Source organism: Toxorhynchites rutilus, chromosome 2, assembly GCF_029784135.1.
Source record: "Toxorhynchites rutilus septentrionalis strain SRP chromosome 2, ASM2978413v1, whole genome shotgun sequence".
Lineage (NCBI taxonomy): Eukaryota > Metazoa > Arthropoda > Insecta > Diptera > Culicidae > Toxorhynchites > Toxorhynchites rutilus.
Genome location: NC_073745.1, coordinates 11,807,776 through 11,833,259, shown reverse-complemented (window position 1 = coordinate 11,833,259; position 25,484 = coordinate 11,807,776). Strand labels below are relative to the sequence as shown.

Here is a 25,484-nt window from a genome sequence, read left to right as displayed (position 1 = left end):
CAAAAGTATGGGAAGCAAACTTGGTTGGAGATGCCTGGTGAAGGGTGCACGTCGTTGGTAAGGTACTAGGGTACTAGGGTACTAGGTACTAGGGTGACCATTTCCGTTTTAGGGTCTAATTGTTTGCAATAACGAACAAATCTACCACTTTTCATTTTTCACTTTTCAATCTGAGAACAACTTTATCGATTTGACATGGAATGGCTGTATACTTATATATTCAATGGCCCAAAAAGGATTAATGAATTCGAGGTGATACAGCATTTTACGATTTTCAGAGTAAATTTTGTTTTTCACCATTTAGTTTGAATGTGACAAAAATCAGACTGCTTGCAGAATATTGATCCCAGAGATTTAATGACAAAATTGACCCCAAAGATTTAATGACAAAACCTTTGTTGCTTTTTTTTGGAGTGTGTTTTGTCCCAGATTAACAGATGGAATTGTTTGTTCCATTAGCATTAGCATTGAGCAAGTTGCACAATATCGTAGGTGGTACGAATTCAGAACTGTTAAGTTGAAAACTAGCCTCCATCCGTTGCTGATGATTGGTAATATCTCTTAGATGAAGGCATGTTTTCTCCAACAGTTGAGAATTGTCCTGGCCACGTCCTTGCAACTGCTAAGGAAAGGGAAGGAATGTTAGTTCAACATTTACTTAAGAGAGATGCAGAGAACTCTACGAGCTCTCATAAATGTCTCGGGAATTTAGGAGTGTGTTAGTAGGGAAGGTAAGCCATAGGATACACTCAGCCGGTGTTACTGGCAGGGCTTGTTATTGCTAATAATTACTTACTATTACTATTACTATTACTATTACTATTACTATTACTATTACTATTACTATTATTATTACTATTACTATTATTATTACTATTACTATTACTACTACTATTACTATTACTATTACTATTACTATTACTATTACTATTACTATTACTATTACTATTACTATTACTATTACTATTACTATTACTATTACTATTACTATTACTATTACTATTACTATTACTATTACTATTACTATTACTATTACTATTACTATTACTATTACTATTACTATTACTATTACTATTACTATTACTATTACTATTACTATTACTATTACTATTACTATTACTATTACTATTACTATTACTATTACTATTACTATTACTATTACTATTACTATTACTATTACTATTACTATTACTATTACTATTACTATTACTATTACTATTACTATTACTATTACTATTACTATTACTATTACTATTACTATTACTATTACTATTACTATTACTATTACTATTACTATTACTATTACTATTACTATTACTATTACTATTACTATTACTATTACTATTACTATTACTATTACTATTACTATTACTATTACTATTACTATTACTATTAGCAGCACTATCACTATTACTATTACTATTACTATTACTATTACTATTACTATTACTATTACTATTACTATTACTATTACTATTAGCAGCACTATCACTATTATTATTGCCACCACTATCACTATTATTATTACTACCACTATTAATATTACTATTACCTAGTGCAAATGGTATCTGGTGAGGAAGAAAATTGATTAGTAAAATTATATGTTACCAAATCAAATGGTGTAAATGCGCTCCGGCCTTCGTTGTCACATTAGTAACTGTAAGGAAAGGATTGTTTTGATAAACTATGATTTCATTTTTATTGACAAACATTTAAAAAAATTTTAGTATACAAAACACAATATTCAATTAGAAAATTGATAACAAATAATGAATATGAAAGAAAAGGCTGAACCCGAGATGTTCTGCGTGTTCCTGTTGAAATTTTCAAACGTAACCTAAATTCAACACAAATATATGGCAATTACTAACTACAAACACAATGTAATATCCAAGTATGTAGTAAAAGCACCTGTATAATATCCGCGGCCTGTAAAGAAGTTGAATACTGAAATTCGAGAATATCCAAGTTCAGGAACCTGAACATAATGTTCAAATTTTCAATGCAGCATCTGAAATGATGAATCTGTGAATTTTATGATATGCGGGACTGCAATTTACCTCCGGAATCTGACGTAATATGTTTATTATTATAAACTCGACAAAAACAGAAAAACAAATGACGAGCCTCAAGTCCCTAAACATTTCACCAACATACCCCTATTCCGAAGTGTGCAGTGGACAAACATTTTGAGAAGAACAAAAAAACAATTTCCTTCAGCACCCTCAAAGTCTCCGTGGACCAATAAAACAATTTGGTTACCAATACCCATTGTTAATTAATCAATTATATTAAATTAAAAGTATAAATATTAAATAAAAAATAACGGTTAGTAAAGTTATGCGAAATTAAACAGTTAAATTGTCTAATGCAATCCGACCCTTCGATTGATGTCACGTCAATAACTGCGTAAAAGAAATGTTTGATCTGATTTTTTATTGATTGAGAAAAAAAACAGCGGTAGTGAAAGTTGGCTATCACTTCTCTCGTTGGTACAAAATCTCTCGACAATTATATGCTCTATCTGATTGTCAAAAAAAAAATTGAATTCCTTGGAAATTTGCTAATTATTAATAGATAATTCTATAACATATATAAAATATAAGCATACATAATAGGAAAACGATCCACGGAAGATGTTTTGTCTGGTCTTATTTGTTGACAAATAGACATTACAAATTTAAAGAAATAATTTATGATTATGAAAAATACAAAATGCAACAGAGGCAATGATTACTTCTGTCATTCTTGGTTCCACACTAGAGCATTTTTCTTAAAATAGTCATTTTTACTGTATGTGAAAATATAATGAAATGCAATGAAAATGTGAATGAATATTTATGAAATATTTATGAAAGAAGATAACAAAAAGAAAGAACTTAGCTTAGAACATCACTGCTCGCTCAGTCAAACCATATCGGCGATTCCTTCATCGGTGATAAATTCACTATGGAGAACAAACATCGAATTCGCCAAAAGAAACACATTTATTCGCCGCAATATCATCCGCACGCGTTGCAAAAAAACCGTCACAGCAAGAAACCGAGCGCTACTGAGAATGAGCGTATCCGAGCTCTAGGCACGAGAAACGAGAGAATACATTCATACGCAGTGGCCTTTGAAAATCACCAACTGTACACATCGACACATTTCGATTATTCGAGAACGAAAAATCGTTCAATCAATGCATAAATGCTTTTTTAAACACAACACGCAACAGATTCACTTTACACCACTTAAAATCACTATCGAACGCTAAGGTAGTTTTTTCATCAACACTTTTACACATTGTAAATTGGATTGACCTGTGACAAGTTGAAACATGTCGAACGACGAAATAAATCGAACACGGAGCAAGTGGAAACACATCCGCACCCGACTACTGCCCGATCGAGACTCCCAACAGATGGAATTGTTTGTTCCAGACTGAAAAACCTGAATTCATGATGCTACATGAAGAGCTGAATGATTTTTATTTGATCATTGTCACTCATATCTGCAAGACATCTTACGTTGGTTCAATGTCCAATGCTATTATAATTTCTAGGTTGAAATAGCAGCAGAACCATGCATATTTTTGTTTGTATTTTTCTGGTTTAAAATTTTTATCTATAATAACTAAAAGCGTTTTTTATTATAGATCCTATCATGAACCACATTGGTTCAAAAACTAGCCAAAACTTTATATTCGGTATCCTATATTTTCATAGAGCTGGTGATTTGACTTTGTTTAAGAAGTTATTGAGTTGTTATTGAGTTTGTTGTCAAAAAACTGTGTTGTTCTACAAAACGTTTGATTTTTCTTTTCATACCGATATTTTTGACCACTACATCTACACACCCACATAACGATACGTTTGTAGAATATTCCAAAATTTTAAAGTTGAAGCTTCAAAATGATATATCCCATCTTCATGCGTTGATTTTTCACGAAGTCACAGCATTCCAAAAACCACCCAAAAATTTCGATTCCGCACTCTGTTCTTCTAATTTTTTATCGAGTGTATTTCAACGTTAAGGTGAAAGTTAATAGTCTTTTATAAGAACAGTAGAGTAAAAATAGTGATTTTTGAAGATTTCGTTTGAAGGCTCATCTGGAAAAATTCGTAACGATACTGCAGCGAAATTGAGAAAAATAGAAGTTGGGTATCGAAGGACAAATTGAGTGATAAAAGAACTGACTATAGAATTTTATTTTGGCTTTTATGTTTTTCACTTCCAAAATGTTATTTAAATTCACTAATTTAGATGTTTCACAACTATATCCTGTGAGGCGAATGAAATTATAATTTCAAAGCCTCTCTAATAAAAAAAAACTATATCCTGTGCTAAATTTTCTCATATTTCAAATGAAAGCAGCAAAATTGTCCTACGTAACGTACTTTTCAAAGTAAGTCAGTTTAAGACAAACAGAGCCCGGAACTAAAAAAGACGTAAAATAACAATGTTTTATTTATTTATTTATTTTGTATGAGAAAGGTATCTCCTGACAATAAGAACAGAACTAAAAATAGTAAATTTTTTTTATATTCCGAAAAACAATAAATATATGTTATTTAAAAAAATATTTATACACAGTTAAAAAAATGGAGACTATATATAATCGAGTCCACCTTGTATGTATTCAGCCATTCCATGCAGAGCCGATATAACGGTTCTTAGATTTTCTTGGAAGTTTGTAGTTCTGTTTCTTATCGCAAAATATTAGACAGGTATTTTTTAATTTTTTTTTTTTTTCATGAGGATGGTCATTTCCATTCAAGGGTGGTCTAAAAACACATTTGTCCCCCTTTTTCCAAGAATGATTTTCTTCAAAAATCATAACTTTTGAAAAACTGAACCGATTCAGATGACCGACATAACAAACTGAAGCAAATGAGCTAGTTAAGCTCAAAATCCGAAAACGAGAAAAACGCCTGTCTGATTTTTGGATGTGGTATGTAAAAAAAACTTAGCATACAAGAAAAAATATTAAAAATATAGCGTCGTCTATCTTCAACTATATAAAGTACAAAAAAACCAATATAATCAAAAATAACGAAAACAAAATCTATTTTTTCCGCAAGGTTAATATTTTTGTAAAGAAAACTAGCTCATTGTCTATCAATCATATGCTGCATGATTTAGAATCCACAGTATTCAAATAGAACCCGTAAGATAAATTTAAGTTGAAAAAAATGAGGATAAAATTCTCTAGAATTGGGGATAATATCTCCTGCACGATTTAAAACTATGTTGTAACACCAGTGACATGCAGTTCACGAGAAATCAAAAGTTCGAAAGAAAAAGGAATGTTGTGCATTTTTGTTGCACGATTATTGCGTGAATGCTCGAATATCAAACTTTTTTTTTCAAGAAAAATGGAAAATAATTGAATCAGCATTTAAAAAATCAGCATTACTATCATATCGTCTTCCTCAAAATTACCATAGGACATGTTTTTTTTAAACAGGGGTAATTTAGTTGATAATTGCGTGACTTGGATTTGGATACATGAATTCGATTATCCAAAAATTTCGATAGCTCGCGATTAAAACTAAATTGTGACTCAAGATCTTCTAGATAAAGAAAAAATATTATAAAAAAAAAATATATTTATATATATAATATGCCCTTCTTGCTATGAATTGATATTTGAATCAATCTAATGGTTAATGTAACCAAACCAATCATTCCGCATGTATCATACTTTGTTGTAAGGATGCATTCAATTACAAATATACACTAGGATTGACAAAATCAAACACTTATCAAGATTCTACAAACACGTTTTTCGTGAAGTCCAACAGCGTTGAATAAAACCATTGTGGTTTAGTGTGTATGGTTTCATTTAACTACGCCTAGTACCTAAAGACAAAATGTGATACGGCTCCATTCATCAGATTCATTTGAATTCTAAATCTCGATACCCAATTCTTTCTGCTGACCATTTCAACAAAAAATCTTATAAGTATTTACTTTTTCTGAAATGTCGATGATTTATCATCACTCATTATATTAGGTTGGGGAAAAAGTTATCCATTATTTTCTCGGTAGCTGGTTTTAGTGAACAATATCTCACGTAATATCGATCATACAATTTCAAGTTTAGACTCGTTGTAAAGATGAAATTTCACACTAAAAAAATTCTTTTGCTGTTTTTTTGTTTGTTCCATTCTAACGTGAGTTACAGGGTGTTAACGATGGAGATCAACAAAGAAAAAATCGGTACATTTTACACTTTCTCTTCTATAAAGGCGAAAATGCAAGCCAGGCCGCTGAAATTGTGAATGATGTTTATGGTGCCGATACTGCAACAGTAGAATACGTGCAATTTTATTTATTTTTAATTTTTTAATTTTTTTTTCAATTTTTTTAGTGTACCACACTAAGCTCAGATCTCTACTGTCAACAAATGGACCCTTTGAAACTAGCGATTGACCAAAAACGTCCAGAATTGGCCAACAGAAGAGGTGTTTTGTTCCATCAGGCCAACGCAAGCCCACAAAATTCCGAGAGCTGGGATATTTTTATGCATCCACCATATAGTTCGGACCTGGCACCAAGCTATTACCACCATTTTCTCGCATTGCAAAATTTCCAGGTGACCAGAAACTGGCATCAAGAGAAGATTGTAAAAATCTATTGCTAGAGTTTTTCTCCAATAAGGACCAAGACTTCTATGATAGAGACTTTATGAAGCTACCTTTAGAATGGTAACAAATTTTACCACAAAACGGTTCATATTTTACCCGAATGGGACAATCTGAGGCATATTAAAAATAGTTTTGAATTTCACCCAAAATTAATGTAAAGGGTGTGTCACATCAAATTGCATCACGGAAAAAACGCTGTAGAAATTTAATTTTTAGGAATTATATCTTCAGCTTTCGCTTATAATCAGATAACAGTGTATAGATCACGTTGGCCATGCTTCACTGTCAATTTTTCGTAAATTTGGAAAAATGTCGTCGAACGAAATAGAGCGTCGTGAATTAATCCTGTGCACTCATTTCGAGAATCCGGAGTTATCACAACGGGACATCGGTAAGATGCTGGGAATCGTCCAATCCACGGTCAGCAGAGTACTAAAACGATACTTCGAGTACCTAACCATCGACCGGAAGGTGAAGAACGGCAAAAATGGATGCTCCGTCAGTGAAAAAGATCACAAGCGCGTAGTTAAGCAGTTTAGACGTGATCCGAGAAGTTCGGTCCAGGATGTCGCCAATAAGCTGAATTTGTCAAGTTCATTCGTCCAGCGGACCAAGCAGCGGGAGGGCCTGCGTACATACAAGGTTCAGAAGGCTCCTAACCGCGACGAAAGGCAAAACATGGTGGGGAAGACGCGAGCCCGGAAGCTGTACACCGAAATGCTGACGAAGCCGCATTGCCTGGTAATGGACGACGAAACCTACGTCAAGGCGGACTTTCGTCAGCTGCCGGGCCTGTTGTTCTTCTCCGCAGAGGACAAATTCAGCGTTCCGGAGGAGATTCGCAAGCAGAAACTATCCAAGTTTGCCAAAAAGTACATGGTGTGGCAAGCGATCTGCTCTTGCGGAAAGCGGAGCGCCCCCTTCGTGATGACCGGCACGGTAAACGGGCAGGTTTACCTTAAGGAGTGCCTACAGAAGCGCTTACTACCACTATTGAAGCAGCACGAGGGTCCGACCATCTTCTGGCCGGATCTCGCTTCGTGCCACTATTCAAAGGACGTGTTGGAGTGGTACGAAGCCAACGGGGTCACCTTCGTGCCAAAGGAAATGAATCCGCCCAACGCGCCGGAGCTTCGCCCAATAGAGAAATATTGGGCGATTATGAAGCAGGCCCTCCGGAAGAACCCAAAAGTTGTCAAATCGGAGGCGGACTTCAAGAGAAAATGGATTTCTGTTCAAAAAAAAACTACAACCTGACGTTGTACAGAACCTTATAGACGGGGTAAAGAGGAAGGTGCGAGCATACGGGCTTGGGCTCGAAGTATTAATAAAAAGAAAATGCCAAAAGTTGTTTAATAGTTTTTATTTTACTGTCTAAAATTTTCAAAAGGATCGGTCTACTGGGCGAATTTCTACAGCGTTTTTTCCGTGATGCAATTTGATGTGACACACCCTTTAGTACTTTTTCCCCAACCATATATTGATTTTATTTTTTTCCGCTACGAAATGTTTTTGTACATAATTTATCCGCAATTCGGAATTTTTTGAAGAAGCTGGGCGAGTAAACATTACTTTCTGAGAACTCCCAGCAATATTCTCGGTAGCGCTTGCTGTTAATTTTATGCTTTCCGTCAGGCTTTTTCTGAGAGGAACAAAATTGAAAACAATTTTCGTTGTTATTTTGAACGCATTTTATACGCCCTCATACAGAGCATGCAGACTGTCTTCAGTATTTTGTGGGTAATGGATTGGTAGTTTGTGCGTCAATTGAAGTTAATAGAATGAAGTTGAAGATTCATTAACCTGAAATACGAAAGCGCACGTACCGATAGAGATTACAATGACAAGATTTATCTGGGACACATGCGGCTAGATTTTCATTCTCTTCCGAGATATACGAGTTATACGAATCTCGCCCCATTAATGGTCAGATCAGTCAACCTCAATTTGCACCCCTTTCGAAGAACCCCTATTGTGTGAGATGGAACTCCATCATTCTGGAAAGTTTAATGGACTTCGTAAACTGTCGTTAGATTATTGGAAAAGACAGTTCGTGAGATGGTGAATCCGTTGTCATACTTTTCTCGAGAAAAAAACCGTTGGGAATATTATGATCTTTCTTCGAACCAAAATCAAATCTGCTGAATGATACTTTGTGTTCGTTGCGATGGAATTGTAAGAAAGCTCATAATGATGATAAAATGTTGCCACGTTGAACGTGTCTCGAAAAAAAAATGCTTGGATAATGATTGAAATTTAGACGCATGCCTTCCTTGAATTTTATCAAAATCCAATAAACAAAAACCTAAAATCTGTCACACCAGGCTCAGGCAGATTGGCAGATTTATGATTGTTCATAAAAAAAGCTTCAATTTTCGATTGTCAACCCATTTTACATACCAGCCAAACCGTCATATTCGCATAAGCCCTCGAGTCCCATTTGCCGCTTTCCCCCTTGGGGTGGGATAGGCAATCCTCCGTTAGAAAAAGCCCGTCCAATGGTTATGTCCGGATCACACAGCACACGGCAAACAATGACCAACCCATTGATAAGGGTTAAGTGCCCTTCTGGCCGGCTTACACAGACCGGAGACCGGCAAATGACAGATGCTGGTTCGGTTTGAAAAAGGAGAGGCTCAAGAATGTAAATTCCACCAGTGTCCATTACTCCTGTTTCTAAACCATCGACGGAGTGCTACAAATAGATTTTGAAGAAGAGCTGATGTCTGTTATGAGCGTCATTCGAACATATTGATGGAGTGCTAGTAATCAAAGGGTTTACTGATGCACATCGCAACTTGGCTTCGTTGGATGATTTTGAAATGTGGTGTGATTTGAGCCGAAGGTTGGGAATTCGAAAACACATTTTCAAGATTTAATTTTAAATTATCCTTATCATATAACACTTTGTCCCCGACAAATCAGCGAAACTAATCAAGATATATACCCCTGTCGCATTTGACTGTTTGATATAATGGTTTCTGCGATAAAACGATTTGGCAAAGCACACCTTTCCATACGGCTCGGAACGACTGAAGAATATGGATAAATCTATTTATTATCCACTTCACTTCTGCTCCTTTATATCCATAAAAGCTCGAGGCTATCATTTCGCCGCAAAGTTACTCGCATGCCTCTGGAAATGTGGCATGCCGGAGGCATTTGCTGGAAAATTGTGTAGGTATGGAAAATATTCCCACTTGGCGTGGATTAAATTTTGTGGTTCACCCGTAAACACATATGAGAGATATGTTGATCATTCTCACGTTTTGGACGACACAAAGTATAATAATACGCACGTTTTCGATGGGCGGGGGGATGTATTAGATGAATGATGGAAGCCAATTTTATCGCTTGATTTAGACTTGTAAAACAGGATACTTTAACTGATAGGATGTCATAATTTGAAAGAAACGTTATTTGACTCCATATAAGCGTTAAAATTTCAGCAAAGTAAGCAATATACGATTTACAATTTACACAACAAGTCATGCACATGCTTTCAAGATCATTTTTTTTATGTCCGAAACTAATACTGTCCAAACGAATCTGTAAAATGAATAAAAGCAAACCAAGCGCAATTTCCCGAACCGAAGTTCGCCCCGACCTCGGAAACAAAAACAATCGAATAAAGTTTCAAATTGATTTCTCCACACAGCCAGCCAGTCTTCCATGTTTCACAAAAAACACTGCGTCCAGGATAAACATGTCCACGCTACTGTTCACACTTTTGTGTTTGAGTACAAACATGAATTTTTCGTACTTATGTTTGAAAATGTGACATGTTTGTATTCGTAATATGTTTGGACATACGATGTTTGATCCCAATGTTTCACATGATGTTCGAACATGGTGTACAGTTTCTCTTGCATTTTCACCCCAAGCACCGGCAGTGCGTAGAGTAGAAGAAGCGAATTGGACACCACACCACCACCACTCAACGCGTGGTGTGTTGGTATGTTGACATGGAAAAAATACTTTCCTAATAAAAAAAAAAAATACTTACCCATTGTCATGGGTGCTTCGTCTAAAATATTGGGCAAATAAAATAAACTTCTTTTTCTGTTCTGAACAAAATAAACATCGATTGAAATCAGAGTTTTTCACATTTGATATCATTATTTAGTGCACGCATCAATTTATATATTGAATTCATGTAACATTCGCTATTATTAGCTATCTGAACAAATACTAAAATTGAATAGAGCGTGGCGGAGATGTTTAGTTACCCACAACAAACTTTGATTACAGTATTCCTATAATTTTAATCGAATATAATGTACCAGAATTATTCAGCAGTGACATGTTAGGCGTGCCGCTAACCACTCGACCACGGGAGCAACAATTTTAGCTGGATCTTTGAATACAAATGGCCAATACTGCTTGTTCGCGACGAACGCGACCCGAGCTATAAAACGAGCGAAGAAGAGGAGAAGAAAGGATGATGCAATCGCATGTATATAGTGCAGTGTAAGTGTAGCTTTTAGTTTTTTCCTTCATTCAGTTTGTGATAACATCGAGAAATTAATGGTGTGTTTTAGCCGCTGAAATTTCTCTGCTGGTTCTGCTGTGTGCCGCTGAAGGTTGCATCTAAAACTAATTTTTGGGTATTTATTTTTTTGGTCAGCATTTGTACGACGTCGCCCGCTGTGCAGTCGGCTCCCCAGAATTTAATTGCCAACATGCACGCAAAAAAAATCTCATAGAAAGATTCTTTCTATTCAGAGGATTTTTTCTTTGCACGAAACCAAGGATTATTTTATCGGACGTGCAAAATGTGCATGAACTCATAGCCTCTCAGTTCGTGCAATTTTTGAAATGCGAGCAAAATTTCAAGTTCGTTTCTGTGAAAAAGTATTCTACGAAGAAATGTTTTGGGATGAATAATTTCTTTCCGTGCATGAAAACAAACGAAAGCAATGAATACTGCGACATCGGGTGATATGTTTGTACATGATGTTCTTGAATTATAAACATCGTGTTTGTTTTCACATGTTTAGGTTTGGGTATCATTGTTCGTGTTTGGGATAGACATTCAACACTAGCGAAAATCATGTTCGAATTCAAACAAAAACATGGAATTTTCACATCACGTGGACATGTGTAAGTGTTTTTCGGAAGACTGCAGCCAGCCAAGAAATTCAATCAATTATTATAATTTGTTTCCTGCGACAGCATACTTTACCAATGCATACCGTTCAATCTTGCTCGATTCCGCGTTAGTCACGCTCCACCACAGCGGAAAAATTTTGCTAAGATATTTCTTTTTTTCCACCATTTTTCTTCTCTTCTGCAGCCAAATTGCGCCACGAACTTGGAGTTTAATGACATTTATCGTGAACACTTTTCAACTTTTCTCCACCTCGACGCGACCGGAGGAAGCGAACAACAAACGATGGGGAAAATAAGCTCCATTTATCAAGTCACCCTGCAAGTACCAGTTGGCATCGGTGGAGGTTCGGCCCGCAGCAGCAGCAGGACAAGTGCAGGAGTTTTCCCGGAAACGCCGAAGAAGTCAAATAATAAGGGTGACGAGGGTGACGTGCAATCGTGGTTGCAGAAGACGTCGACTTGAATCAAATTATTTGCATCTTCGGTGATGTATGCCGGTTCGCGAAGCTCGCCGGAATATGAGTCGAGGGAAACGGAAGCCGTACCGAGAAAATCATTCCAGTACCAGTTCGGTTTGTGTGTGATGATGAATTAAATGACATTGCTGAAAGTGTGTCGCGAAGCATTCCAAGTTGCAGTTAACTAGAAAGCGCAGCCCGAAGAAGTTGGACTGATTCGAAATGCCACTCAGTGTGATACTAATTAGACCGGAGGGAATGAAATGACATTGCAGCATCTCAATGTAGATGTTTCGTCGTCAAAACCTGTTTAAGGAAGACCAACTACAACAACAACAACAACAAAATTCCTCCATCATCTCTGAAACGTGATTTGTTACAGCATTCAGTGCGTTCTAAAGTGACGTGATAAGTAGACTATCAAATCTTTCCCTACGATGAAGTCCGCAATTCTGTACCCTTACGGACCACTTCGGACTAATGGATGCTGTCGAATGCTGCACGCGAAACATTTAGCGCTGACGAGTGCCATTTACACGCTGGTGAGTAGAATCTTAAACGCTAATGATTTGCTGATGTGCTGATGTTTTGCATAGGTAATGCCAGTCTGTAAGTGACTGTTTCATAAAACCAGTATGTTGTGTTTTCAATTCGAAAATGCGATTCTAAGTGGTAGCTTCCCTCATTTGTATCGATTTTAAACTTCTCTTCAGTCGGAAAGGGTTTTCACTAAAATACAAAGTCGATAGATTCGTCAAACTTCTGTTTTCATTCCTTACGCGGTAGGACTTTTGAAAATTCGTAGCAAATGCACATTTAACAAGATATTTGCACTGTTAAGATCGATAATTAGCGAGTTCACGAGTCACTGTAGCCAGAATTCTACGATTGAACTAACTGAGATTTTGACGTAAGACTACGTCGTTGATTTCTATATATGAGAGTAACTCTACGAAAAATATAACGGAACAATAAGAGATTTTAAATTCATATTACAAAAAAATCGGTATTGCGATATATGTTGTACTACATACCATTAGATAGAGAATTTATTCAGCTATTTTTATTATAACACTAACAGTGAAGATAGCGAAACAAGTATGCAATTTATCGAATAAAGCGAGTATGTTTTTTAGACTTCACTCGCTGCTTGCGCTGTGGTGGAAAAGCAACAGACAACATGTTTGCATAGAATTCGGGCGTCCAACAGACCAACCGTCACGAAAAAAATAATAGGAGTACCGGTAAGTTTCTTGGTTTTTGACGTAGGATTACGTCTTTCGGGAACATATTGGGGTACAAATTTAAAATCTAAAATCGAGCACATCGTGAAAATTGTCCAATTTCAAACGCTTATTGCTCAGTCATTTCATGATGGATTGATGAAATTTTCGTCAATCGATTTCGGCACTCGATTAAAATTTTTTATATTGAAGAACATTATATATGTCATGAAAATAACTATCGAACAATTGAAAAATCTCAACACCTATCATAACGGAAATACACACTTTTGATTGGTCGAAATTGCGATACATGCGGCGGTTCCCTAACAGAGACATCAAAACCAAGCTGCCAGGGGGAAATCAGCATTGCAAATACATGAAAGTATGGGGAACTTTTGTTGCTACAGAAATGTGTTCCCTAACAGAGACAACTAAACCAAGCTGCCTGATGGAAATCGACATTCCAAATACATGAAAGTAGGGGGAGCTTTTGTTCCCACCGGAATGTGTTCCCTAACAGAGACATCAAAACAAAGATGCCCGGGGAAAATCGGTATTGAAAATATATGCAAGTCGAAGGCATTTTTATATTGCAAGTAAGGTGAGTGATACGGTTAATTCTTCAATGTTGGTTTCTTCGTGAAATTTCATATCAACGACCGATCGTGTATTGTGAAAAATTGATTTCAAGTGTAAGTATAAAATTGTATATTGGAGGCAGTTGTGTTAAAAATGACTTGATGATAAAATCATCATCGAATTTCAAATACATATCATATACAATTTGTTTATTGGCCCAAAAAATGACATGTGCAATGTTTCAGCTCAAACGGACATGATTTAGGGGTGCCTCAAAGCGCTCAAAGTTTTGATTTTTTGATCCTACAAAATCTTCCAAGAGGGGAGTAGAGGAAATTTGGAAAAAAATTCTATTGCAAAAGACTTAAAAATGCATGAAACGTCGAGATCTGGTGTCATCTCGAAAAAAAAATTTAGCAGGAAATTGACTTTTTGGGACATAGCCTAAGAGGAAGAAAATAATTATCGAACCTAAACAACCGACCATGTATATTTTGTTTATTGGTCCAAAAAAATGATCTGTGCAAAGTTTCAGCTCAATCGGACATGATTTAGGGGTGCCTCAAAGCACTCAAAGTTTTGATTTTATAGCCACTCAATTCCAAAAGTCCCAAAAGGTCAATTTCCGGCCAAAATTTTTTTTCGAGATTACGCCAGATCTCGAAGTTTCATGCATTTTTAAGTCATTTGACACCGAAAAAAATCGATTTTCCAAATTTCCTTCACTCCCCATTTCTTTCACTTACAAATTTAATATTCAAAGTTTTGTCCATCGCTAGTCACAACTTTTTCCCATCTTTCTGGCAATTCACGGATTCCTTTGCGGTAATAATCGGTTAATTTGTCGCCTAACCACAAAACAATCCATTTTTTTACTTCATCAAAATTGGAGAAGTGCTGGTCTACCAGGCCATGTTGCATCGATCGAAAAAGGTAGTAATCGGACGGAGCAATGTCTAGAGAATACAGCGGGTGAGATAGGACCTCCCATTTCAGCGTTTCCAAGTATGTTTTGACCGGTTTCGCAACATGCGGCCGAGCATTGCCGTGCTGCGAAATAACTTTATCGTGTCTTTGCTCGTATTGTGGCCGTTTTTCCTTCAGTGCACGGCTCAAACGCATCAATTGTCATCGGTAGAGGTCCCCCGTAATGGTTTCATTCGATTTTAGCAGCTCATAGTACACCACACCCAGCTGGTCCCACCAAATAGACGGCATAACCTTCTGGGCGTGAATATTCCGCGCGGCCGTCAATGATAATGCATGGCTTGGGTATCCATACGTTGCCCGACATTTAGGATTGTCGTAATGGACGCACTTTTCATCGCCAGTAACTTTTCGATGCAAAAAAAACCTTTCTTTTTTGCCTTTGGAGCAGTTGTTCGCACGTGAAAAAACGGCGTTCAATGTCTCGTGGCTTCAATTCATAGTCACCCAATGTCCTATCTTTCGGATCATTCCCATTGCTTTCAAACGATCGGATACGGTTTGCTGAGCTACTCCAAGTGTATCTGCAAATTCTTGTTGCGTTTGAGATGGATCTTGATCGAGTAAAGCCTCCAATTCTTCATCTTCAAACTTTTTTCAAACAGTTACCGTCTCGCCCTCCTCATTTTCAAAGAAATACGGCCCGATGACTCCACCAGACCATAATGCGCACCAAACAGTGACTTTTGGCGGATGCAATGGCCTCTCAACAATCACGTGTCGATTTTCTGAGCCCCATATACGGAAATTTTGGGTGTTCACATAGCCACCGAGCTCGAAATGTGCCTCATCGCTGAAGAAAATTTGATGCGAAAATTCAGCATTTTGCTGCTGACGTTCGTTCACCCAATCGACGTATACCCGACGCATTCCATGGTCACCACGCTCTAATTTATGTACCAGTTGGACTTTATATGGATGTAGGTGCAAGTCCAAATGCAAAATTCGCCACAATGATGTGTTTGACAAGCCCAATTGCTGAGCACGCCGTGGAATCGAAACATTCGGGTCATCCTCCACACTGGCAGCAACAGCAGCAATATTTTCGGCCGAACGCACATTACGATGATGCACAAGTTTCACAATATCCGCTACGGATCCAGTTTGTTCGAATTTACGCACTACATTGACGATTGTGTGCTCTGTAGGCCGTCCATGACGACCAAAATCCGACCGTAATGCTCGAAAAACATTTGCCGGTTTTTCATCATTTTTATATTACAATTTAACAAAATTAACACGTTGTGCGATGCTAAAACGACCCATATTGTAAAATGGCAGACATTCAACTAACGATATGACGCTTTGGTTGACAGCTATGTCAAACGGTTGTCAGCGCAGGGCTGTATACTTTCGGAAGCCCGAAATGGAAAACCCTGTATATTGTGTTCCAGCTAACATTCATTTGGTTTCCTCGTTCGTTCTCACATGCTATTTCGTAACGAACAAAGTATCAGTTTGCTACAGAATCCACATAAGATAATGCGTTTGAAGGTCAGTTCAGTTCATATAATAATGGTTCTGAACAGTCTTCTCAAAGTTCTACGTCTAGTTTCCGTCCGTGCCTCTAGACTCAGACCCTTCTACTTTTTTAACATTACAGACTGTAATTTCATAAAATGTAAGCTTTATTTTCATCTATATAAATAGAAATGGAATGCCGAATGCCCCGAAAAAGGAACTACCCCATTTGAACCATCTTTATTTTGTTGTAGTCGTCTCTGAAAAATGGGAAAATCCGGAAAATTAAATTCCAACATGTTTTAAAATTACATCGTGATCAGCGTTGTCAGTCCATTCGATGTATGCGCTAACGAAATTGATCTTTGTTCGAATGTGGAAATGAATTTTCAAGGGAAATAATGCACTTCTATATCTTCTATCTACGGAGTGTTTAATAGGTTCGAATACACTTTTCGATTTCAGAAAGTTTTGAGGTAAGTTTACCACGAGCTTTATTCACGAGAATACATTCCTCGTACAGCGAAATACAGCAAATACGTACAGTGTTATCTACCGTAAACTTTCTTGTGGAAGGAGTAATATTACATATCATCCAGTATATAACGTATGAACGTTAAGTTATGAAATATCATTAAGGATAATTATACGGGAATTCAAGTGAGAATGAAAACATCTTATAAATTATCAAACATTGCAACACTCACTCAAATCATCATATTATATTTACACAAAGTTAGATTCAAAACATGATATTTATGAACCTTATGAACCTGCTTCAAAATAAAGTCAACGATATGAACACAAAAAGTGCGACACACGGGTCGTGCTCATTTCTAGAATATAGATTCTAGCTGGCTCAAATGAAATACGCTTGAGGAATAATTTGCATTCAAATTCAGTAGCAACCCATGAATCTGAATGATTCAACGGCAAACCGGTTCGTGAATCTCATATGCTACTGAACCAAATATACTGCTTACAACCTACGTTCAGGGGATAAAGGAGAATTGCTAGACTCTCTCGAAATATTCTCACGGCTTTTTAGCGTTATGAGTACAAGTTCTTCAGCACATATGCATGGAAACAATCGTTCTCACTTTTATTCCTCGTGTGGTATCTTCAGCGCGAACAGCAGTTGCTCGGTACGTTAGTGTGAGAGCTTTAGAGCTACTGAACTGTTTTACGGATGGTTCATTATAATTTGAATGAATGGTGAAAGCATTAGGCCCTTGGAGACTATGAAAACAATTAAAAACGAATACAATCAATAATAACGTGAACCGAATTCGAATTTCCTGAAGATGTAGTACTTTTTCAAAAAAGACCAGATTTGGCTTTAATTTAATATGTCGATCATTCGAATCGGTTTAGTAGTTCAAAACTTATGAATTTAAAAAAAAAGTCATTTTTGGAAAAATGATACGAAAAAATAAACTGTTAATAAACTTGCTGCTACTTGCTCTATTCAGACAGAAAAACTTGTGAAACAAATCCAATCAAATTGTGGGATTTAGCGCGTTCGGATAATGCTTGATAATTGCTTGTTCATTAGTATGTTTAAAAAATATAAATTTTTCACAAAAATATTTTCAATTGATTGAGGCAGATATCTATATATTTAGAGGAATGGACGAAATATAGCAACGTCTCGATTATATCGCGCTCAAAAGAAAATTTTCGCGTGACATATTCGAAACAACCGAAACTCTTTTTAATAAAAATAAAAATGGTGTACTTGATGAAAAATTTTAATTTTATATTTTTTCTTTGTAAGTCTATATAAACAATTTTTTTGGCTAGAGTTATTGTTTTAATTTTTGAATAACCGAAGGTACAATAAAAAGAGCTCACAAGGCAGCGGCAAGCAAAGTTTTTGGGGTTGATGGGCAGTGGCAACCATATTGCCACCAATTTTTTCAACTGTTTCAATAGTTTATTTTTTATCAAAGGTAATGTGTTCTTCCTCATGTAAGGATTATGTTCTTTGAAGTTTGAGTCGATTCCTTGCCTAGTTTCCAAGGCCTTATAAAGGTTTAAGCCAGGGTTGCCAGGTGTTGAACAGAAATCTGGATGGTAGAAAATCAAAAGTCTGGATTTTTGTCGACATTTTTTATATTTAATTGCGAATTTTATTGAACATTTTCACGAGATCATCGGTTGATGTTTGTGGAAGCGGACACGGTTTGCTGATGAGCAATGACAATGAAGTGTCTTTCTCAAGGCAGGTGAAGAAGGAGTTTGGATTGAGTTTGTTCACAAGGGCCCTTCTCAGGACTAGAACTGGAAAAGTTGAAAGTCTTTACAATCCAACAAAATCAATCAATCAACATTCGTGATCACAGCAGTCGCTTTTGTGCTTCTCAGTCACAGCTTCAAGAAATCCTTCAATCCTCCAAGACACTTTATGTCTTTACTACAAACTTTATACCGTTCTGAATCATATTTCGGACACTTTGTTCTAATATCTTGAAATGCTTAATGCACTGGTGATATAACTATCAAATTAATATCACAATTGCTTCATTAGAGTAATCCCTTGGTTTCACTATCATTTCACATGAGAACTACATTTGAATTATAACATAGTTGGCAGAAATCTTACAACACTACTCATTATCGTTTGTGTTTGACGTTTCCTTAGCATGAGCACGTAGAATTGACCCGTTCATAAATATTTAAATTTCTCCCGTGTATCATCAGTTCTTATCATCGTTAACAGTTTACTGTGATTGCTTGGTAAGTGTTTCGCAGTTGACTTCAAAATATAATCAAGTGTAATATAAATTTCGTCCAAAAAAAAAACAAAATAATGTGAAGTTTGATTTAGTGTCCGAAGTTTGATTCTTATTCGCTTCATTTGAAAAGCATTTTATTCGATGATTTTCAAATAGGTACCAAAGTAGAATGCTTAAAAGTATATTGAACTAATTCATTAAAAATATCAACCAAATAATACCTGTGCATAAAGTTTAGATCTCTTTTCTGCTTTTCTGCCTTAAGCGTCCGAAATATGATTCAAAACGGTAGAAACCAGCTAGCTTTCTAGCTTTCCAAAAAAACTTAAATAATACTGTATTTTGAAAGTTTCAAACAAGAACTTGTGTTGATCAAATGGGGGTCAATTTTTAGACCTCGTCGACCCCCAAAATCAATTTTCTTTCATGTCGACCCCTGAGAAACTAATATCGACCCCAAGTGATCAATATCAACCACTTCGAGAACCGCATTCAGTTTCTATGAATATTTTAAGTAAATCGAAATTGCGTCTTTTCATGGATAAGTTATTCAAATAAGCGTGCTCATTCAAACTAATCCAAATTGGAAAATCAAATCACCCATAAAAATTGAAACACTATCAAACGGAGCAGCTCATGCTCCATCAGGGGGTCGTTCCTAGCTGAACGCCATACGTTCCATGAATACAGTTATCTCTATATTATATTCATTCGCAAACCGTGTGTGTTCGACCAGCTGTTTGTAATCGAATTTCGATTCCATTACCCGCATATTTTCCCTGTTTCACTATCGGAATTGTCATTCCAGAACATCTCCATCCTGGTGGTGCTGCTCTATTCGTGGCGGATCAGTGTCAACGTGAAAAAGTACAGCGATCTGGAGGACGTATACTATGGTATGTAATAGCACAGGAACAGATATATAGCTCTGAATTTTCACACAGATACATTGTTTTTTCAATTTTTGGAGTTTCAGTTACATGCATGAAGAAAAATAACGAGATTATGATACGTTGTATACCTTTTTCGTTTTTCATGCACATGTGACATCAGGTGTTCAGATTGCATACTTCGCCATCATTGGCACCCAGTGCTCGATGATACTGCTCAGCGTGGTGCTGATTTTTGGAATCTACAAGGTTAGTATTAGGTTAACAACTGGGCTTTGGGTTCCGTTCGCACGCAAAAGTTTGCCCCAGCTCAACCCTCGTCAATTCCAATTATGACCCGCAGCTAATAAATTTGCAAGTTTAAATCCCCAAGTCAGTGGATGTGACAGGGCTAATATCCGCTGACGTCTCCTATTTTTTAAGCGGCAGCTGATGAAACATTAAATGAAATTCTCCCAAACTCCATCAAATACCCATCCGAGCGACATCTGCACGGGAGAGACATGTATAATCCGTTAAAACTCATAAATGTTCATTTTTCTATTTTAATATAATGCTCTTTATTTTCTTATCGTTTACCGCTGTCGCGCCGTAGGAAAACATCGGTCTCGTCGTGCCCTGGATAATCGGATTCATCACCTTCATGGCGCTCGAAGCCGTCGCAATGGTGTACTCCAACGTGCTGCGGGACCATGTGAATAGGGTAAGTGGACGGAGGGCTGTGGGGGTCGTGGGTTGATGAAGGACAAACATCGCAGGAATGGAAGTTTTTTTCTGGCACCAGCTCGAAAACAATTATGTAGAGTATTTAAGATTGTCAAGGAAAAACCTTTTTCTATGATAACTTTGTTCATAGAAACTTGTGGATTGGGAATTCAGAGTTGTTGTTGGTGGCCAGCTCATTTATTATCAATAATCGGACAGTGCCAACCCTCATCAATTTCAATAGAATCAATTGCCGAACCGATAGCTGGTAGCTTAACCCTAAATAATGATTCTAGAATCGACTGATATAATTCAAATTTATACGCACTCTGTTTGGGAAAAGAAACTTTCCGGGTAACCCATTAAAATTATGCCCAGAAAAGCTGGATGACTTGGATTAGAGAGTTCTAAGTAATGTGAAGTGTCAAGCGTAGGTTTTCTGTTATTATGTAACACACAACCTTCCAATTTCAGGATTGATGAAGGCAGACAAATTTCGATATTTGCAGATGTTATTCAAACATACTTCCATACTCCTTGCATACGTACGTGCGGCGGTTAGAAGCAGGTCTTGGAGCGAAGGTGACTGGTTGGCTCATACGCAACCTACGGGAGAAAGAGACTAACAGTCACGGAAACTTCCTTCCAGCTGCTGAGACGGACCTCATCTTAGGACGGACTTCGTTTCACTTACCTCAGACTCTCGGGTGACCATAGTTAATTCAGAGCATGCTTGACGAAAAACGAATGCGAAGTTGTCCATTCCGTGGTTGGAAATTCAGATATTGTTGACCAGGGCTCGGCATAGTCATAGTCAACTGAGGATAATCAGCTGACTATCTGACTGACTATATCCGTATTCAGTCGGAAATGACTTCGGATTTCTTCATGCAGTTTCTCCGTCAAAACGACTAAACAGTCAGTCGGGCGTTTAGTCACTTTCCCCCTCTACGACGATTATATCATTTCATTCTTCCTAGTCAAATTGTCTTCATTGCATTTCGAAGTGATTTCCCCCAAAACGAATTCGTTCCTCTCTCTCTTCTCCATGTATCATGTATGCATGCATCGATGTTTGAGTTCAACGTGGTTTGACATACGCTACAGGTGAGCTAGATTCTTTTGTATCGTACACGAAAATTACTCACACGTGTAAAATAGCATGCAGTGTGTGCGCTATTTTGCTCGCTATTCACTAATCCTAACGCGAGCACCATAAAGCATACTTGATAAATGTCTAAGTTCGTTGGTTTGAGTTCACGATGGGTAGACAATAAACCGTCCATTGATGGGGAAACTACTTTTTTGCATCAGAAATCAACTTTTCGTTCCTCTTTATATGGACGTAAAAATAAGATTGCGTACGAGAGTAACTATTTCATTCCTAGGGGGTAGAAATGTGGATTGAAGTCAGTTGAATGAAGAGACAGATTTGTATTCATTAGTCGCTTCAGTTAGAATAACCACTGACTGGACTAGTTCATCAGTCATCCTCGCTAGTCAACGCTAGTCAATTCATTTTTTGTTGACGGCGACTGTCGAAGCAGTTCTAGCCGAAGCGAAGCTACTGAGAGTAGAGTCGGTCTTCATTTTTCACCTTCGAAGATTTCGGGCCCTGTTGTTGACTACCAACATCGAGAAATCAATTCATCATTACCAAACAAAGGCATTATTCATTCTGTTTTTTCGTTCTGTGGAACAAAAACCTACAAATAGGCTTACTTTCATGACTCTCCCATTAATGACAGATATCAGACGGCACCAACATCATTTCATTCCACCGTTTCACTGACACACATCCCACGCTCGACAATTCACCTCATTAGTGTTGATTGAATAAAAAGCTCAGAATGGACGCATTTTGTTTATAAATACCTGTTGAATGACGAGGAAAATTGGCCTCCGTTAGAACGAATGAATTAAAAGAAACAATACTGAATGTTTATAGCGCTTCTAGTTCGTTGTGTAGCTTCCCTCAAGCGCAACAATGCATATCAATCGACATAAATCTTTTAAAACTGTTTATTATTATTGTTTGAACGTTTACAAAATTCATCCAACTTTGCAAATCGGGGGACATTTGGGTGGATTAATATTGCTCAGAAGTTGGCACAATTACCCTATACAGTTAATGTGATTGTGCTTGTGCCTAAACATTGAGAGTCGCCGCCAAAACAATGTGGAAATTGCGTGCTGTTTATGCAATGAAAGCAATCTGCTCTGGAACCTTTTGGTTCTATGTGGCTCGACGTTTGCTTTTCTTGCCCTGGTCATGAACACGCAGCTTTTAGGCCTCGTTTCCTGTCCTTGACTTCTGTCCATTCGAACGGGGCGTAATTTTACATTGTTTGTTTGTTTTTCCGATTGTTCGCAGCAATTAGACGTAACCGCCGGTATTTGATTGAAATTGGCTCAGGAAATTAATGCCCACAGTTGGAAATAATAACGGGAGCTTTTCCGATTCATTTCACAATCACTTTCAATACTGGACTGGATAGTAACGAATGCAATGATTTCAAGTTAATTTTAAGTAGAAGATGTTCCCAATACTTAACATCAGTTTGTTCACAATCTACCATCCGCCATAGAACAGTTACAGGAGGCTTATAGTGAACTATGCTTTGCCGATTCAACACAAAAAGACAAACATCAATCAGCACGAACTGCGGAAGTTTGAAAACACCGAATGCGACACGGAACATGTCTGCCATAAAGAAACATTTGTATCGTCCGGTGTAAGATGTTGGGTTACAATCCATTGGCAAACAGTCATTCGTGATTTGTTAGTTTTGCGATATATTGCAATGTGGAGTGAAAACTGTTCGTGGCTTTGATAAGTTACAAGTAAATATATGTGATGCATCAATTGGAGTCGGAATTGAGCATTGCGATCTTCAATGCTCAATGCTCAAAGACTAAACATTTTCTCAAAAATATTCAAAGAATAACCTCGTGCCTCGCCTGTTAGCAGTCTTTAGAATGCAACCCAGTGCTGATGTGTAACAAGATTGTTGTACCCAGTTGAGCTTCCACTCCTTGTGTACACTTGCGCTCTGGTGAATGAGCACGCTCCGAAACACAGATAAAATGTTTGGTTGTCAGCGCTGAGTTTTACGCTGAAGCTGAAGCAGCCCCCCCTTAGAGAGGGGGGAGGGGTCTCAAAATATCACGAAAACCTTCCCCGGCCCCAAAAACCTCTACATACCAATTTTCATGTCGATCGGTTCGGTAGTTTCCGAGTCTATAAGAATCAGACAGACAGACAGACATCACTCCATTTTTATATATATAGATTGGTGAGTTTTTTTTCTTTATTACACCCATACATATAACAGGAGGCATCTCGTCTAGGATCACAGATGGCGGTTTTCATCTTATCTCGTTCCACTTCGGTATATTTTATCTGATACGCACCATCCAACGACTGTTTACCATCCTTCTGTCATCATCACTCGGTAAACACTGGTGGAGTGAACAAAAAATACCCAATAACCAAACAAAATGGCCCTTTTCAGCCTAATCAACCAAAATCAACAGATAGCCTTACAGAATCCTACGTCAACTTTGCGGTCGTGTCTCGGACACAACCCTCCTGTGACTTTTTTTCACACTAGCGAACGGTTCGTAAAGGAGAAGCGCTGTTGTTTTTATGTATTGCTTATAACGAGCGAAGACAAAGCGGGCGCTAGAATTTGATGTGCATATGTGTGTGTATGGAATGAGGCGCGCATCACACAAGTGAGAAGAGATGTTTAGTATCTGAATTCTGCGTACATTTTGCACTGTCGTGTTTATGAATTTTGTGCATTTCGCACCAAGAGAGAACACGTGTTTGTTTTAAACTTGCGCTGATGAAAATTAAACTCAAGCGCAGCGCTACGTCTGTTTTCTGAAAACTGCTTGTTAGATGTTACAGGTAAACTTCGATATAACGTACATTTCACTTTCAAAATTGTACATTGTATCGAATTGTACGTTATATCGAAGCATAATAAAGTACTCACAAACGTAGTCTATAATACATTATTGTGTTGCTGTTTTAGTAAAGATAATGAATAACTTCAATCAGAAGAAGAAGCCAGCCTTTCTCATGGTGTTTCCCTTCGTAGTGTTGATTAAAGCTTGATTCATTTAGAATCCGGAATCACAAAACCAGCTGTATTTATTGAAGGTACAAAACTTGTTTTAGCATCACAATACAGATAATTCATTGTTCTATCAGGAAAAAAAATATTGAATTTTTTTTTTCCTTTACACTTTCGAAATGTGTACGTTATATCGAAGTAAAATGTACGTTATATCGAGTGACGTTATATCGAGGGTACGTTATAACGAGGGTACGTTATATCGAAGTTTCCCTGTATTGCTATGCCGATCTCTTAGTGAAGTTTGGTAAAAGAAAATTGATGTACACTTCATAACGAGACAAAAAACCACCTTTCTAAAGTTCTGAATTACATAAAGATTATTTTGTTTTTACAACGCCATTGAAGTGAAATTATAGGACATGATCTAAAAGAGGTTTTCTAGTCTACAAATTTGGAACACAAACGATTTTTTTCTTTTTTTAGGATTTCTTTCACACCCTAAGTACAAATTGTATGGATTTGTAAAAATGCAATAAAAATTTTATAAAAATGAAGAAAGATTTGAAAAAACGCCAAACGTGTTTTTATTCTGTCCCGTTACTTAT

At 37.0% G+C, this 25,484-nt stretch overlaps 1 protein-coding gene across 2 annotated transcripts in view; it reads left to right on the top strand.

The window, feature by feature from the left end:
* LOC129767060 (uncharacterized) overlaps positions 1 to 25,484 on the top strand; it is a 73,793-nt gene that overhangs the window by 35,875 nt on the left and 12,434 nt on the right. The window contains exons 1-5 of one of the 2 annotated variants that reach the window (XM_055767676.1): positions 10,556 to 11,105; positions 11,932 to 12,747; positions 20,005 to 20,092; positions 20,250 to 20,335; positions 20,682 to 20,789. In XM_055767676.1, coding sequence (XP_055623651.1) covers positions 12,643 to 12,747; positions 20,005 to 20,092; positions 20,250 to 20,335; positions 20,682 to 20,789 — 387 coding nt within the window. In that variant the 5' untranslated portion in view covers positions 10,556 to 11,105; positions 11,932 to 12,642. Of the gene's footprint in view, positions 1 to 10,555; positions 11,106 to 11,931; positions 12,748 to 20,004; positions 20,093 to 20,249; positions 20,336 to 20,681; positions 20,790 to 25,484 lie in introns of those variants that run through there. The other variant, XM_055767675.1, reaches the window with a different exon arrangement.